The following is a 17488-nucleotide window of genomic DNA, read 5'->3' as shown; positions in this document are numbered from 1 at the left end:
TAGTGATGAACTCTGAAGCTACATGAAGTTTGGAGGTGTGTAGTGATGAACTCTGAAGCTACATGAAGTTTGGAGGTGTGTAGTGATTCTGTAGTGACTCTGTGCACTATGCTCCTTAGCATCCGCAGAGACAGTATATAATAAATATCTCAACAAATTATATGTTTAATAATATTAAACCTACACTTGATAACAGTACAGTTTTATTAAATTCTATATATACATACAAATAAGTCAGTTGTTTAACCTTTATAATAGAGCATGTTTAATGATGTATGTAATGTTTAATGTAATGTAATGTCTTTAAATTATTTTATTAAATAGTAATCCTAAAAATGTATTGTGCATGTATAGAGAATTGATGCTTAAATGTTTTAAGCAATATATAAATAATTAAGTTTAATTAGATTTTATCAATGCTCAACATTTTATATGCTGTAAATACAATAATTTAAATATATTTTTATTATTATTATTTTTTTTTCTGTTCATATACAGCTCTGGAAAAAAAATAAGAGACCACTTTCTGAATCCTTTTCTCTGATTTTGCTATTTATAGGTTTATGTTTGAGTAAAATATTAATTGTTTTAATTTATAAACTACAAACAACATTTCACCCAAATTCCAAGTAAAAATATTGTCATTTAGAGCATTCATTTGCATAAAATGAGAAATGGCTGAAATAACAAAAAAAGATGCAGAGCTTACAGACCTCAAATAATGCAAAAAGTCCATATTCATAAAGTTTTAAGAGTTCAGAAATCAATATTTGGTGGAATAATCCTGTGTTATTTAATCACAGTTTTCATGCATCTTGGCATGTTCTCCTCCACCAGTCTTGCAGTCAGTAATTACAATGCATTATGCAGATTTTTTAAAGAATTTAAATATTAATGATTAAGACTTCTAGAACTATAAATGTGGTTTTATGAATCATTACTGGGCTAGTAGAAAATGTAGAAATAACAATAATCCTGTAAATAAATAAACACTGAAACGCTGATGTGCTGAAGCCGCTTGATTTGTCTGTGTTCACATTATATTCACATGAATAATAAATAACATTTGTGCAGTTTTGTTTTCCCATTTGCTTTCAGTTGGAAATAAAAATGCGAATATTTTATTTATGCAGACGCTGTGTACACACGACTCCAGTCACTCCAGAGCACGGCTTTATTTAGTTATTTTATTTGTTTGTCTGTTTGAGTGAAGACAGTGAGCAGCTTTAGGTATAAAGGCATGAAGAGTAAATGCTGTGTTCGTACGTGACTTACAGCAGCGTTTAGAAATGTACATTACTGTGCTGCCAGGTTTTACTGGGAACGAAACACATGCATGCATACACACACACACACACACACACACTCATGCATCCCAGGTGACAGAAGGGCCCATGAGAACACAGCTTGTTTGTAGGCGGGGAGGTGGAGAGAGAGAGCTGGTGCAGGAAGGAGGTGTGAGAAGAAAAGTCACAGAACGTGTATCTCTCCGACACAATCCCGCTTTATCTTTATCTCAACACGTCTCAGATCTGAATCTCCTGCGTTCTCTGTGCTTCTCCTAATTGTGCTTCTATATCTGAGACACTCTGACTCTGTTTTATGATTTACAGCATACAATCAAATCTGTGCTTTTCTGCACCTTACAAATTGACTTGGACACTGTTTTCATCCAGTTATTAGTTATGATCTATAGATTTTATTGCTCATAGCCGAAGACGACTTGGTTGTGTGAGTTCAAAAAGGATGGCAGGGTGGTTAATAATTATAATAATAACAATAATTGTAATCACTGAACCCCACAATAACTTTACGGATTGGTGTACTGTTAACAGTAATGTTTATGGGGAATGTATCATTCTTCTGACTTTCAGGTGTCACTCTACTGACAGCAGCTTTCAGAAGGCACTCTACTGACGATAAATAACTTTTTTAGAAGTTACTCTACTGACAAAACCTTCCAGTAGTCACTGACAATGACTTTTAGTGACTTTGTAAGGAGGCACTCTACTGACAGAATCTAGCAGGAGGCACTCAACCGACAATGTCTTTCAGCAGGTGCTATAGTAACAGTGATGTTTAGAAGGCTCTCTAATAACTGTCAGAAATCATTCTTCTGGCAAAAACTTTCAGGTGTCACTCTACTAAGGTGTCACTCTACTGACAGTAACTTTCAGAGGTACTTTACTAAGGTGTCACTACTGATAATAACTTTTAGGTGTAACTCTACTGACAGTAACTTTTAGAGGTACTCTACTAAGGTGTCACTCTACTGACTGTAACTTTCATGTGTCACTCTACTGACTGTAACTTTCAGAGGTACTCCACTAAGATGTCACTTTACTGACAGTAACTTTCAGAGGTACTTTACTAAGGTGTCACTACTGATAATAACTTTTAGGTGTAACTCTACTGACAGTAACTTTTAGAGGTACTCTACTAAGGTGTCACTCTACTGACTGTAACTTTCATGTGTCACTCTACTGACTGTAACTTTCAGAGGTACTCTACTAAGGTGTTACTCTACTGACAGTAACTTTCAGAGGTACTCTACTAAGATGTCACTCTACTGACTGTAACTTTTAGTTGTCACTCTACTAACAGTAACTTTTAGAGGTACTCTACTAAGGTGTCACTCTACTGGCAGTAACTTTAAGGTGTCACTCTACTGACAGTAACTTTCAGAGGTACTCTACTAAGGTTTCACTCTACTGGCAGTAACTTTAAGGTGTCACTCTACTGACAGTAACTTTCAGAGGTACTCTACTAAGGTTTCACTCTACTGGCAGTAACTTTCATGTGTAACTCTACTGACAGTAGCTTTTAGAGGTACTCTTCTATTGTGTTACTCTACCGACTGTAACTTTTAGTTGTCACTCTACTAACAGTAACTTTTAGAGGTACTCTACTAAGGTGTCACTCTACTGGCAGTAACTTTAAGGTGTCACTCTACTGACAGTAACTTTCAGAGGTACTCTACTAAGGTGTCACTCTACCGGCAATAAATGTAAGATGTCACTCTACTGACTGTAACTTTTAGTTGTCACTCTACTAACAGTAACTTTCAGAGGTACTCTACTAAGGTTTCACTCTACTGGCAGTAACTTTCATGTGTAACTCTACTGACAGTAGCTTTTAGAGGTACTCTTCTATTGTGTTACTCTACCGACTGTAACTTTTAGTTGTCACTCTACTAACAGTAACTTTTAGAGGTACTCTACTAAGGTGTCACTCTATTGGCAGTAACTTTAAGGTGTCACTCTACTGACAGTAACTTTCAGAGGTACTCTACTAAGGTTTCACTCTACTGGCAGTAACTTTAAGGTGTCACTCTACTGACAGTAACTTTCAGAGGTACTCTACTAAGGTTTCACTCTACTGGCAGTAACTTTAAGGTGTCACTCTACTGACAGTAACTTTCAGAGGTACTCTACTAAGGTTTCACTCTACTGGCAGTAACTTTCATGTGTAACTCTACTGACAGTAGCTTTTAGAGGTACTCTTCTATTGTGTTACTCTACCGACTGTAACTTTTAGTTGTCACTCTACTAACAGTAACTTTTAGAGGTACTCTACTAAGGTGTCACTCTACTGGCAGTAACTTTAAGGTGTCACTCTACTGACAGTAACTTTCAGAGGCACTCTACTAAGGTGTCACTCTACCGGCAATAAATGTAAGGTGTCACTCTACTGACAGTAACTTTTAGAGGTACTCTACTAAGGTGTCACACTACTAACTGTAACTTTCAGGTGTAACTCCACTGACAGTAACTTTCAGGTGTCACTCTACTGACAGTAACTTCCAGAAAGTATTCTACTGACAGTAACTCTAAGGAGGCACTCTACTGTCAGTACCTTACTAGAAGCACTTCATTGAAAGTAACTTTTAGAAGGTACTTTACTTAATGTAACTGTCAGAAGACTCTCTACTGTCAATAACATTCAGGAGTCACTCTAATGACAATAACCTTCAGGAGTCACTCTAATGACAATAACATTCGGGTGGTGCTACAAACAGTTAATTTCAGGAGTCACTCTTAACATATTTCAGGAGTTACTCTAGTAATAGTATCTAGTAACAGGAGGCTCTCTACTCTACTTCTGTTTCAGAAGCTTAAGATCATTTCAGGGGTTTATGGCGTTACGTTATTGACTGAAATAGTAAAACATTGAATTCGACATTCTACTCAACAACAGAGATCAGTGTGTTTTTATAGGTCAGGACATTTGAAAAGAACCGGTGTGGATGTGTATGATCTTGCCTCACTCTCTCTGTACCTGTTGTTTTTCAGTGTGTCTGGGTGCTCCTGCTGCTGATGTAATTGAGCGGATTGGTAGAGTGAGAGTTGGTGGAAGCGTGGTGTGTGGGAGACGTGCTGTCTCTTCATTAGACCCCGTCTCTAACCGTGCTCAGCGCTAATCCCCACTTTCTCACCCCCACATCCCCTACAGCTAGCTCAGCTATAGGAGGCCTGCAGTGATGAGGCTGTAAAAAGACCTAGAGCTACCTGAGGCTTCTATTTGTTTATTAAATCACTTATTTATTAAGTATTAACATAGTGTGGCGTTGATGTTTATGTGTGTTTGTGTGTGTAGATACTGTACATACACCAGAATGTGTGTTTTGTGTTGGTAGTTTCAAACATGGTTCCTTTTAAGAACCAAAAGTGGTTCCCACTCAAAGAACCATGGGTTTTGTTCAATAGAGGTCAGATTGACACAAGGTCCTATCTATCTAACCAATAGAGGTTAGATAGATAGGACCTTTCAGTCCTAAAATACACTGTATACACTGATCAGCCATAACATTTAAACCATGATAGATGAAGTAAATGGCATTGGCTTTGTTTAATAATTCTATTAAATAAAAATTTTGAACCACTTCCAAATGTGGATTCAATCTAGATGTACCAAAAATCAGAGTTGGGCTCCATGTCTGGACGTAACAATCAAATTCTGGGTTCCAGTGTCACCTGTCAAGAGGTGGGATCTACATATTAGGAGTTCTTGAAGTTGATTGGCTCTATCTTACACCCTATGTGAGGCGTCTCGTGATGCTCATTGCTACCTTACACCCCGCCAACAGTCTATTTTTACCCCTTTGTAAGTATACCTACGCTGATTGCCACGGTACTACGGAAATGTGTCTTGGCAGCAGAAAACACAGGTGCTCCACTGACTGATTAAAACCCTGACAACAGTCAACAGTCAGAGGTTCATTGCTATAATGGCAATGCAGCAGCGCACAAACCCAACTTTTAACTCAACAATAAACAGAATACAAAGGTCAGTTTCCTCTGCCGAGAAGTGCAGAAGCACAGCGCCATTAAAATAGCAATCCTCCGAAATCAGAGGTCAACTTGCTCTTAAAAGCAGTGCCAAGTGACTCAAAATACACCAATTAAGAGTCAATTAAGAGAATTAGTATGTGCGTTTTGTGCGCTTTGAGCACAAGCAAGGTGTACTTTTCCCATCATTATGATAGCAAAGTTAAAAGCTTGCCTAAAGATTTCTAAAATATTAAAGAAAAATGGCAAGCATAAGAATCTAAGACACTTTGAACAGAACCAAGCATGTGATGTTCTAGATGTTCTAGAATTGGGTCAAAACATCTCCAAAACATCAGACAGGTCTTCTGGGATGATCCCGGTATGCAGTGAACAGTACTTACTAAAGATGCTCAAAGAAATGCCGACTGTTGAACCGTTGATGGGGTCAGGAGTGCTCAAGGCTCACAACTTCCAGAACTTCAGGAGGTCCGAGTAACGCAGGGTGGTATTGATAATACAGCAGGTGGTGGCTATGCTGTATTACACTGGTTCTAATGTTATGGCTGATCAGTGGTTATTTACTGTATTATGTCTAGTTAGTGATGTGCTCCTAATATAGATGCCCATCTGCAGTGTTTGATGGGTATTATAGTGTTTTTTTTTTTAGCTGTGATCTGAATCCTCTGGTGAATTGTGGGTAATGTAGTCCTGCATGTGTCTTCCCTGCAGTCTGTACAGTACACTGTCAGAAGTTCCTGATTTCCCGGGTGGGCGAGGACTGGATCTTCCTCATTCTGCTCGGCCTGGTCATGGCCCTGGTCAGCTGGGTGATGGACTTCTGTATCGCACTTTGTCTTCAAGGTAAGTGGGGGTGTTGAGGGGGTGTTGGTGGGGGCTTCTTGTATGTTTTTTTCATGTTTAAATCCGACATGGCTTAAAGTCTTTGGCTGCTCACAGGAGATTTGTCAGATTACTGTACAGGAAAGCATGGATAATTGTGTGTGTGTGTGTGTGTGTGTGTGTGTTCGTTCTTCATGCTTCTTAACTTGCTAGAAATGTCATAGGAGCATCACAGTGCATGTGGTTACAGATTCCAGTGGTTACTGACATAGAAACACAAGACCTTAACAACAGTGCTTTAATATCAGGATATGCAGTACATGACCTGGAGATGTTTGAGACATTGGGTGCTTTTGAATTCAATTCAGAACCACAAAAATATTGATTTTCAATTTGTATTTATTTGACACTTCCATAGTTTGTAACATGCCAGTCAATCAGCAGTCTTAATTTTTGGAACGAGCATGATTATTGGCATTATAGGGGTGCTAAGATTCAGCTCTTTGGAAAGTACCATTGCAAGTCCATTGCATTCTGGGATCACCCCACAATACCTGTCTGGTATTTTGGAGATGTTCTGACCCAACTGTCTTTAAGAAACATCACAGTTTGACAGGAAAAGTACACCTTGCAGCGTGTACTAAATTCTCTTAAATAATCATGGGTGTGTTTTGGGCCTAACATGAAATAAACCAATCAGTACCAATCAAAAGCACCCGATGTCTCAAACATCTCCAGGTCATATACTGTGTATCGTGACACTAAAGCACAGCTCTTTTAAAGTAAATTCAGAACCAAAAAAGTATTGCATTTTCATACTTATCCATTTGATTCGTCCATACATCGTAACCTAACTTATTAGAACATTGTTTAATAGCCAATCAGCACTCTCAGTTTTGGAACAAGCATGCCAATTTGCTCTTTGACAGTGGCAAGCTTTACTGTAGGTACTGAAATTTGATCTGGAATGATGTGGATTTGATGGACATTGGGTGGTTTTGAAGAAAAGCCATTTGATACTTCCATACTTCACAACATAACTTGCCTGAACATTGTTTTGTCAGCCAATCAGCACTCTTGATTTTTTAAACGAGCAATGCTACCTCCTTATCAATGCTAAAAAACCTTAAATAGTGAAATTTGATACTGATTGATGTTGACATTGATTGAAAACACAGATCAGGAGCTGATTGGTCAAAGCCACAAGTGGTTGTAGGTCTTAATAAGCCATATATATTGTCTGAGCTAACAATGACCAGTGAAGCCTCTCTGTAATTCTGTTCTGTCCATAACACACACACACACACAACACACACACACACACACACGCTTTTAGATGGATTTGTCTCTCTGTGGGTCCCAGGAGTGCCATCAAATGCTATTGACCTTCTATTTTGGCTGTGTGTGTTTTTTCTCTCTCTCCCGCTTTCTCTCTCTCTCTCTCTCTCTCTCTCTCTCTCTCTCTCTCTCTCTCTCTCACTCTCTCTCTTTCTCTCTCTCTCACTTTCAGCCCAGAAGTGGATGTACGGAGGTTTGGACAGCAACGTGGTGCTGCAGTATCTAGCCTGGGTCACCTACCCAGTAGTGCTCATCAGCTTCTCAGCGGGTTTCACACACATAGTAGCTCCACAGGCTGCTGGTAAGATGCAAACACACACCTGATCATGTCTTTATTTATTTTTTTCCTCCTGTATTGAGTGTGTGCTCGTCCCCCTGAGGACAAAACCAATTTCTGCCAGTTTTTACTGCCGTGGTTTAATCGTTCATAAAACACTTCTGGTAAAAATAGCACAGCTACACTAGAAATTAATGAGGAGGGCAATAGTTTACATATCCTTCTAATGTACTGATGATACAGTACCATTTCAAAGTATTACTTCTTGCTTAGTTGACAGTTTTGCACATCTTGGCTGGATTTTCTCAGTCAGATTTATGAGGTAGAATCACCTGTAATTCAGGCTTTCAGTTAACAGCTGTGCTGAACTCAACAAGAGTTAATTACTTGAATTTCTTGTCTCTTAATGCTCTCAATCAGTTGTAAAGTAGTGAAGAGGTAGAGTTACAGGTATACAGTGAATAGCCCTATTTGGGCAAATGTTCTAATCCATATTATGACAAGAACTACTCAACTAAGTAAAGAAACTAAATACTTAAAAAAATGAAGGACGGTCAATCTGAAAATGTTTAAGAACTTTTAAAGTATCCTCAAGTGCAGTTGCAAAGACCATCAAAAACTTTATGATTAAACTGGCACTCATCAGGACCACCCCAGAAAATGAAGAGCAAGAGTTCCCTCTGTTACACAGGATAACCAGGATACACCCAGCTGACCAGAGTATTTTGGTTGGAGCTGAAGTAATGATGGACACTGAGAGTGGAAAGATTTTAACCTGCCATTTTTGGGAAACCTCTTGATAATTCATTACCAAACAGCAGCCTAGAAGTTTTTTTTTTTTTTTTTTTATTTCTGATTTGACATCTTAAAGAATTGAGGGGAAGGATTTTGTTAAACAGTCTGAATCATTACTGAGTCATTTACTGGTATTACTCAATAGCTTTTGTCCAAATCCTTTTAAAATACTGTCTTAAAATGTCAAAATGTTACAAAAGTAAAATAACTATTATTCTTTCAGTCATCACTATATTGACATGACTGCCTGATACACAAGAATTAACTTCTTAGAGTCTTATAGTCAGTCTTGACTTAAATTGGATAAATATGCCAAAATAGGCCTGAGAGAACAATCTTGTCTATATTGATTTTGTTCACTTTTAGCAAAGATTTACACCTGCAAGCCTGACTTGCATTTGCAACTGAACAACACAAATAAATAAAGTTCCTTCTGGAGTAAAGTTTAGTGGTAACAGTGGTGGGACAAAGATGTTTAAAGGAGTAAAGGTGAGTCATTTTACCCCAGATGCACCGAACCAACTGTTAAGCTTGGTGGTGGTAGCATCATGCACAATGGTGTATTGCACAAAGTGGATGAAATAATGACGAATGAGCTCCAGTTAAAGCTAAAATATTCTGAGAAATAAATAGAAATAAAAAATGAAAAGTAAATGGCAGTGTAAAATGCTTAAGCTAAATTTATACCTGTAAGCTTGACTTGCGTTTGCAGCTGAATAACACAAATAAATAAAGTTCCTTCTGGAGTAAAGTTTAGTGGTAACAGTGGCGGGACAAAGATGTTTAAAGAAGTAAAAGAGAGGCATTTAACCCCAGATGCATCGAACTAACTGTTAAGCTTGGTGGTGGTAGCATCATGCACACTGGTACATTGTACAAAGTGGATGAAATAATGACAAATTAGCTGCAAAAGCTAAAATGTTCTGAGAAATAAATAGAAATTGTGTATTTAGTGTAATATATTCAAGCTAAAATTGACACCTATAAGCTTGACTTGCTTTTGCAACTGAACAACACAGACAAAGGAAGCGCCATCTGGAGTAAAGTTTAGTAGTAAGGTGGGACAAAAAGATGATTAGATGAGTAAAGATGAGTCAGTCAACCCCAGATTCACCGTACCTGTACCAACTGTTAAACTTGGTGGTGGTAGCATTGTGTGTGTGCTGGTACACTGCACAGAGTATGAATTCATGACAAATAAACACCATTTATAGTTAAAATATTATGACTAATAAAAAGAAATAAAAAAGAAGTGAAAAGTATTCAAGCAAAGATTGACACCTGTAAACTTTAATTGCTTTTGCAACTTAACAACACGAATAAATGAAGTTCCTTCTGGAGTAAAGTTTAGTGGTAAGGCGGGACAAAGATGTTTAGGGGAATAAAGGTGAAGCATTCAACCCCAGATGCTCCATACCTGTTCCAGCTGTTAAACTTGGTGGTGGTAGCATTGTGTGTGCTGGTATATTGCACAAAGTGGATGATTAATAACCAATTAACATAATTTATAGCTAAAATATTCTGACAAATAAATAGAGATGTAAACTAAAAAAAAATGACAGTGTAAAGTATTTAAGCAAAATTTACATCTGTAGGCTTTAATAAGTTCCCTCTGGTGTAAAGTTTAGGGGTAAGATGGGACAGATGTTTAGAGTGGTAAAAGTGAGGCATTTAACCCCAGAAGCACCGGACCAACTGTTAAGCTTGGTGTTGGAAGTATCGTGCACAATGGTACATTGCACAAAGTGAATGAAATAATGACAAATTAACACCAATTAAAGCTTAAATATTCTGACAAATAAATAGAGATGAAAAAAAAAATGACAGTGTAAAGTATTCAAGCTAAATTTACACCTGTAAGCTTTAATAAGTTCCTTCTGGAGTAAAGTTTAGTGGTAAGGCAGGACAAAGATGTTGTTAAGAGGAGTAAAGGTGAAGCAATCAACCCCAGATGCACCATACCTGTGCCAACCGTTAAGCTTGGTGGTGGTAGCATCATGTGAACTGCTACATTGTACTGTAAATACTTCCTGTAAACCATTCCTCTTCTTCCAACCCAATGTTTTCATCAAAGCCTGAACTGGTGATGTTATGACACATGACTGAGTGATATGTGCAGGGAAGATGACTCTGCATTATTGAGGCTTGAGTGAATGACGGCTCTGCGTAACGTAAAATCAACCGAAATTGCATTCTGTCAGATACAATACAAGTTCCCTGTTCAGTTTGTGTCTGACTCATCAATAGTCATCAGTTACTCACCCTTTATATACAGCAGCACGTGGTTTTATCCTAAAATCACTGCAGCTACATGAGCCAAAATCAAAATCAAGTCACCAGCGGTGCAGTTCTCACTAGAAGAAACTCACATTTCACATATGAGCTGTGAATTTTTTATTAGTAATAATATCAGAGCTACAGATCTATATATTCATTCTGACTAGTCATATTTTCAAAGCGACACATGATTTATCTAATTTTGCCTAGTTATACACTACCATTGTCTTACATGGACTCTCACTCTCTCTTATCTACAGTATAATTACATTTTAACTAGTTAAAACCAGTCAAAAGTTTGGACACACCTCTTCTCATTTATTGATTTTTCTTTCTTTGTTTAATTAATTTATTTTTATTTTTAAAGACATGGAAACAATTAAGGGACACATATAGAATAACTTAGTAAACAGTAAAACAGTGTCTTCATGAGGGAGAGTAACCTGGAATAGTTTTCTCAGCGTCTTGAAGGAAGGAGTTCCTGGAGGTGCTGAACAATAGTTGCTGCTTTTCCTTCACGCTGTGAAGCTCCAGCTCATCCCAATTAAATCACCTCAAATCACCATCTCAGTTCATCAGGTTTAGATCAGGGGATTAATGTGGAGGACTAACACTTTTTTTACTCTTTACTACATCATTTCATATGTGTTCCTTAATAATTTTCATGTCTTTAATATTAATTTACAATGTAGAAAATAAATAAAATAATATATGTCAGAATGACTTCTGTAGATCTGATATTATTATTAGCTAATATCTATGTGTAAGCTGTTAGCCGATACTTGAAATACTATGTAAAGTGTTGGTTTATAGCTCTCTCTCTCTCTCTCTCTCTCTCTCTCTCTCTCTCTCTCTCTCTCTCCATCAGGTTCTGGTATTCCTGAGATGAAGACTATTCTGAGAGGAGTGGTGCTAAAGGAGTATCTCACATTAAAAACCTTTGTTGCCAAATGCATCGGCCTGACCTGTGCCTTGGGAAGTGGCATGCCTCTGGGCAAAGAGGTAAAAACAACTTCTTTGCTATTTTTTTTTCCTCAATTTACGCGGCCAATTACCCAACCCTACTCATTAGGACTCCCCCTAACACCAGCAGGTGTCTGATATATGTGAAGTCAGACCTGCTGCTGATGCAGCATTGCTGAGTAGCATCACAGCGCACTCGGAGATACATGTTCTGATACATCAGCTCACAGACGCCTTGTGCTGATCGACATCACCCTTTAGAGTGAAAGGGGGGGGGGGGGGGGGGGGGGGAGAGCGCTCCTCTCTCCCCACATCACTCCTAGGGTGATTTCCACAGCACAGGGCGTCTGTGAGCTGATGTATCAGAACCTAGTCGCTGCACTTTCCTCCTAGTGCCCTGTGATGCTGCTCGGCAATGCTGTGTCAGCAACAGCTCGAAAAGAAGCGGTGGCTGGCTTCACACGTATCTGAGGATGAAGACTCATCCTCATTGGACAAAAAGCTTGGTTATTGTGGTCTGAAGTTATAAAACTCAGCACAAAGCAAAGCAGCACTGCAGAACCTAATACTGCACAGTATAATCCAATTGGTCTCAGTGAATCTTCTGCCACCACACTAAATTTATGTATGATGCACTCACACACAAACGCACGCACACGCACACACACAGTCACACCCACACACACACACACACACACACACACACACACACACACACAGAGCATGGCATAGCTCAGCACAGACCAAGGCATCACCACACAGCTAAAGTAGCTCATACTGTAAAACACACTGCATTTATGCATGAGGCTCTCTGTCACACACACACACACGCACACACACTCGTTGAGAGACACAGAGACATTAGAGAAGGCTGTGAAGCTCTCCCGTTCCCCCACCGCTCTGGGGGTCTATCAGAACTGTAGAGAAGTGAAGATGGTTTTTCAGCAGTAAGTGTATCTCAGTAATCAATAATACATCTCCCTCTATTCTTTCATTTTTCAGCGCGTTTACAGAAACGTGTGTGTGTGTGTGCAATCAGAAATTGTGTTTTATATGTGTTTATTAATTCAGAATATACCCTAAAAACTACTAATTTATTAGTAACACCTGTTTAGCTGTTGTATTGCTAGACGTACAGTGTAAGTCAGGGGTTCCCAACCTTTTGCAACTCAGTTCTATTTTGGTGGTGGAAAAAACAGGTGCGCCACTGACTGAAATGAACCTAGACAAGAGTCAATTGTCATAGGTCTACAGCTCATTCCTATAGGTGCTCCAAGCACGTGTACACAGAGCGCAAACCCAACTTTAAACCCAACAATAAACAGAATAAAGAATAAAATAACATTGCTGTTCTCTGACATTAGCTGCAGGTCAGTATCCTCTGCTGAGACGCACAAAAGCACCACGCTGTTAGGATAACAACAAACCAAAGTCAGAGCTCACCTGCCTCCTAAAGGAAATGACAATTGGCACACTGATTAATTTTTATTATGCACATTATGCCCAAAACAACTCTTAATAATTAATAAAGAGAATTAGTTCATGCCTTTTTAAGTATTTCAAGCTGTGTAAGGTGTATTTGTTGTGCCCTCTTGATACCAAAGACACACAGACGCCCTAAATCTAGCTGCATGAATTGCAATTGACCTCTGCGCTATAGATCGCTAATATAGGGCCCAATATGTATGTTTTGGAAGAAATTTTACTTTGCAAAATAGAAAACAAAAATAAGAATTTTGGCCTATGGCCCCCTTGCAGTACCTTTGTGGTCCTGGTGTAAGTGTTTCTAATAAAGCGTCCAGGTGGTAAGTTTATATCCTCGCTGTGCAATAAAAAAAAACAACTATCTCCATTGTTGTAGATTTTTAGTTTACTACATAATTTGAACACACAAACTGTGTGAGGACTCCCTTACACTGTATGAAAAAAACTTAATAAATGGACCCATAGAAATGTTCCTTCTATTTCTAAAATAAAATTTTACATTGACTTCCTTTTTGGAGACGCTTGTTTTTCATTGGACAGTGGTGATATGTTGTACAGTGGTTTAGATCATGAGCTGGATGTTAAATGTCAGTGAATGAACTGAATTTTTATGTGTTTTAATCCTCAGGGTCCGTTTGTTCACGTGGCGAGTCTGTGTGCGGCGCTGCTGAGTAAGTTTATGTCGCTCTTCGGTGGAATTTATGAGGTAATTATTTACTATTTAAGTGATTTCTGTTTGTGTATGTACAATTCAGTCTAAATTGTTAAATTTACTTGTTATTTTTTATATCACGAAAGAGACAAACACAGCATTTTAACTGAAATGTTTCATTACATGATGGTTTGTAGCTAGTAATCTTGTAATCTTGTCCTATGTAATCAGAGGTTGATAACTGATGGTTTATGTTCTCCTTTTTCTCTCTCTCAATTTATTAATTCTTTTCTATTTTTCTTTCTCTCTTATCTCTTAGTTTTTCCATCTTTTCTTAATTTCTTTTCTCTGTCTCAATCTCATTTCTCTGTCTTAGTCTTTCTCTCAATCCCCTTTTTCACTATCTTTCTCTCTTTCAATATCTGTCTCTCTCTCCCTCTCCCTCTGCTACTTCCTCCTCTTTTTCTCCCTTTCTCCATCTTTTTTTCCTCTCTGTTCTCTCATTCTATTTGCTTATTGACTTTCTCCATCTCTCCTATCTCTCCAGCTTTCCTCTTTCTCTTCTATTTCCCTATCATCTATCATAAATGTTGCTCTATGTTTCTCTTTCTCTTTCTTTCTTTTGTTCGCGCTCCATCTTTCTCTTTCTTCCTCTCTCTTCTTATGTTCTCTTTAGTTTCTTTCTTTTCTTTCACCCCCTCTTTTTTGTCTCTTTTCTCTCCACTTTTTTTGTCCTCTTTCACTCTTTTGTTTTATTCTTTCTGTTTTTGTTCCTCTTCATTTTTTTGTCTATTTTATTTCCATCTCACTCCCTCTTCCACTTTTCCTCTTGTTTTTTCCTCACTCTTTCACTCTTTTTTTCTATTTATCATCTGTCTCTTATTTTCATCTCTCACTTTCTTTCTCTCGTTCGGTGACTCACTTCTCCATCTCTCTTTTGACTCTCTTTTGGCACTCTTACTGTACCCTCCATGCTCACACTCTCGCTCACACACCCACACACACTCGTTTTTATCGTCGGTTTGCTGTGTGGGGTGGAATGCTAATTTAGCCACCACTGCAGCGCTGCAGACAAATCTCCTCTTCCCTGCTCTTTCCTTTGTGTGTGTGTGTGTGTGTGTGTGTGTGTGTGTGTGTGAAATATTTGTATATTTGACTCCATGTGCATTTTTTTTCAAGTTCTAAAATAAAGCTGAATTGAAAAGTGTTTTGCTTCCCTGCATTTAAGACGCCATAGGAACCACCTTCCAGTGCCTCCACAGCCAATAGCCCAGCAACTGGCAGCCAGCGTCCTAGCAACCACCTTTGATTGGCAGCCATGTCTAAGCAGCTACCTGAGATACCACAGCTCACAGATCTTGCAATATTATGGCAGCCTGCTTGAATAACTAACAAGGCACATAACATCACCCTAGGAGTCACTAATAACACCATAGCAACCACTTTGCATTATCTTATCAGCCAGTTGGAAGAACACAAGAACTGCCATCCTTTCTGGACTGGGAGTGTGTGTCTGTCTGTCTGTCTGTGTGTGTATAATAACACCATAGCAACCACTTTGCAACATCTTAGCAGCCACTTGGAATAACACAGCAACTGACATCCTGCACCCTCACAACCAAATAAGAAACCTTAGCAGCCACTTTAAATAAGACCAGCTGCCAAGCCACACCTTAGTAACCTGTAGCAACCGCTTTGCAATGTCTTAGTAACCACTTGGAAGATCACAACTGCCAAGCCACAACCTTGCAAACTTTAACGAGAAAAGTCTTACCAACCTGGTTAAAATAACACAACAGCCATGCTGCACCATTGCAATCACTTAAGAGGCCATTGCAGAGCCTCCTTGTAGCACCTTAGCAACCACCTTACAATATTATGGCAGCCTGCTGGAATAGCACCCTAGCAGTCACTAAAGACACCGTTGCAACCACTTTGCAGCACCTTAGCAGCCACTTTGTAGGAACACAGCAACTGACATCCTGCATCCTCACAACCACTTAAGAGCCTGTAGCAACCACTGTGCAGCACCATAGCAGCGACCTGAGATACCACAGAACCGACCTTACAATATCCTGGCAGCCTAAAGACACTATAGCAACCACTTTGCAAGATCTTAGCAGCCACTTGGAATAGCACTTAAGAGCCCATAGCAACCGCTTTGCAGTGTCTTAGTAGCAACTTGGAATGGCACAGAACCGTCCAAGCCACATCCTCGCAACCATAGCAACCACCTACAACTACTTGGTATTGTTTAAGTTGTGAAATCCAGTTTTCTAGTCCTATAGCAGTTTTTTTTCTCAAGGTTTAAACAAATCTGAACTTGAGAAGGGAGGGAGTGAACACTCTCCTTGATGCATCTCATGGGTTCTTGCTCTACTGGAGGTTCTTGAGGGGAAATGGAGCTCCACTCAGTTGCTGCTTTTGTTGGTTTGCTGCTGATTGATTTATTTACAGGTCTCCCTGTCGGCACTGTCCAGAGCAGTCTGCTGAAGGTATCGCTTCAAGGGTCCTTAAGGGGCAGTGGTGGCTCAGTGGTTGAAGCGCTGGGTTATTGATCATAAGGTTGTGGGTTCAATACCCACATCTACTGAGCTGCCACTGTTGGGCTGTTGAAGAAGGCTTTTGAGTAAGGCCCCATGGGTGCTGTAGCATGGCTGAATCTACACTTTGACACCAGCTTTCTGACCTTGGAGTGTGTTTGTTTGAGAGTGTGTGTGTGTGTGTGTGTGTGTGTGTGTGTGTGTAATAATAACACCAAAGCTACCACTTTGCGACATCTTAGCAGCCACTTGGAAGAACACTGCAACTGACATCACATCCTGCACCCTCACAGCAAATCAAAAGACCTTAGCAACCACTTTGAATAAGATCAGCTGCCAAACCACACCTTGGTAACCAATCAAGATCCCTTAGCAACCACTTTGCAAGGTCTTAGAAACCACTTGGAAGAACACAACAATTGCCAGGCCAAAACCCTTATAACCTTTTACAAGACCAGAGCAACCACCTTGCATTGTCTTGCCAACCTTGTTCAAAAAACACAGCAACAGCCAAGCTGCAACATAACACCCCCTTGAAAGACTATTGCAACCACTTAAGAGGCCATTGCAGAGCCACCTGAGAGACCACATAACTGACCTTGCAATATCATGATGGCCTAAAGACACCATAGCAACCACTTTGCTACATCTGAGCAGCCACCTGGAATAACACAACAACTGCCATCCTTTCTGGAGTGTGTGAGTGTGAGTGTGTACATACTTACAGTACTCTTTCTCTTTTTCTAATTCTCTGCCCTCTGAGGATCCTAATCTGATTGGCATAAAGGTAAGGCAGCTAAGCCAGTGGCTAAAGCAAAACTCCGCTTCCCACAATGCACCTCATTAAACCCTCTATTCTCAAGGAAAGACCTCTAGCCTGTATATGCATTTGAGGCATATTCCCACTCCGATGATCAAAAGATTCTGCCTGTTAGATGGGTCTGGAAAAGTTGGCGTGAATGGAGAAGGCACTTTTATTTTTCTGCATTTTTAATAGGCTGGCGTTCGGCGCGTGCTGATAAGTGCACTTCTGTTTCCTCCCTTATTA

The 17488-nt window shown here is 39.3% G+C and overlaps 1 protein-coding gene across 2 annotated transcripts in view; it reads left to right on the top strand.

Moving 5' to 3' along the window:
- LOC103042786 (chloride channel protein 2) overlaps nt 1-17488 on the top strand; it is a 127352-nt gene that overhangs the window by 61573 nt on the left and 48291 nt on the right. For both annotated transcript variants that reach the window (XM_049466911.1, XM_049466912.1), the window contains exons 3-6: nt 6000-6131; nt 7621-7749; nt 11666-11799; nt 13874-13951. In XM_049466911.1, coding sequence (XP_049322868.1) covers nt 6000-6131; nt 7621-7749; nt 11666-11799; nt 13874-13951 — 473 coding nt within the window. The remainder of the gene's footprint in view (nt 1-5999; nt 6132-7620; nt 7750-11665; nt 11800-13873; nt 13952-17488) is intronic.

The sequence above is a fragment of the Astyanax mexicanus genome, chromosome 18 (assembly GCF_023375975.1).
Source record: "Astyanax mexicanus isolate ESR-SI-001 chromosome 18, AstMex3_surface, whole genome shotgun sequence".
NCBI classification, from domain to species: Eukaryota; Metazoa; Chordata; class Actinopteri; order Characiformes; family Acestrorhamphidae; genus Astyanax; species Astyanax mexicanus.
The sequence above is the reverse complement of the archived record's forward strand: the minus strand, read 5'-3'. Positions and strand labels throughout refer to the sequence as shown.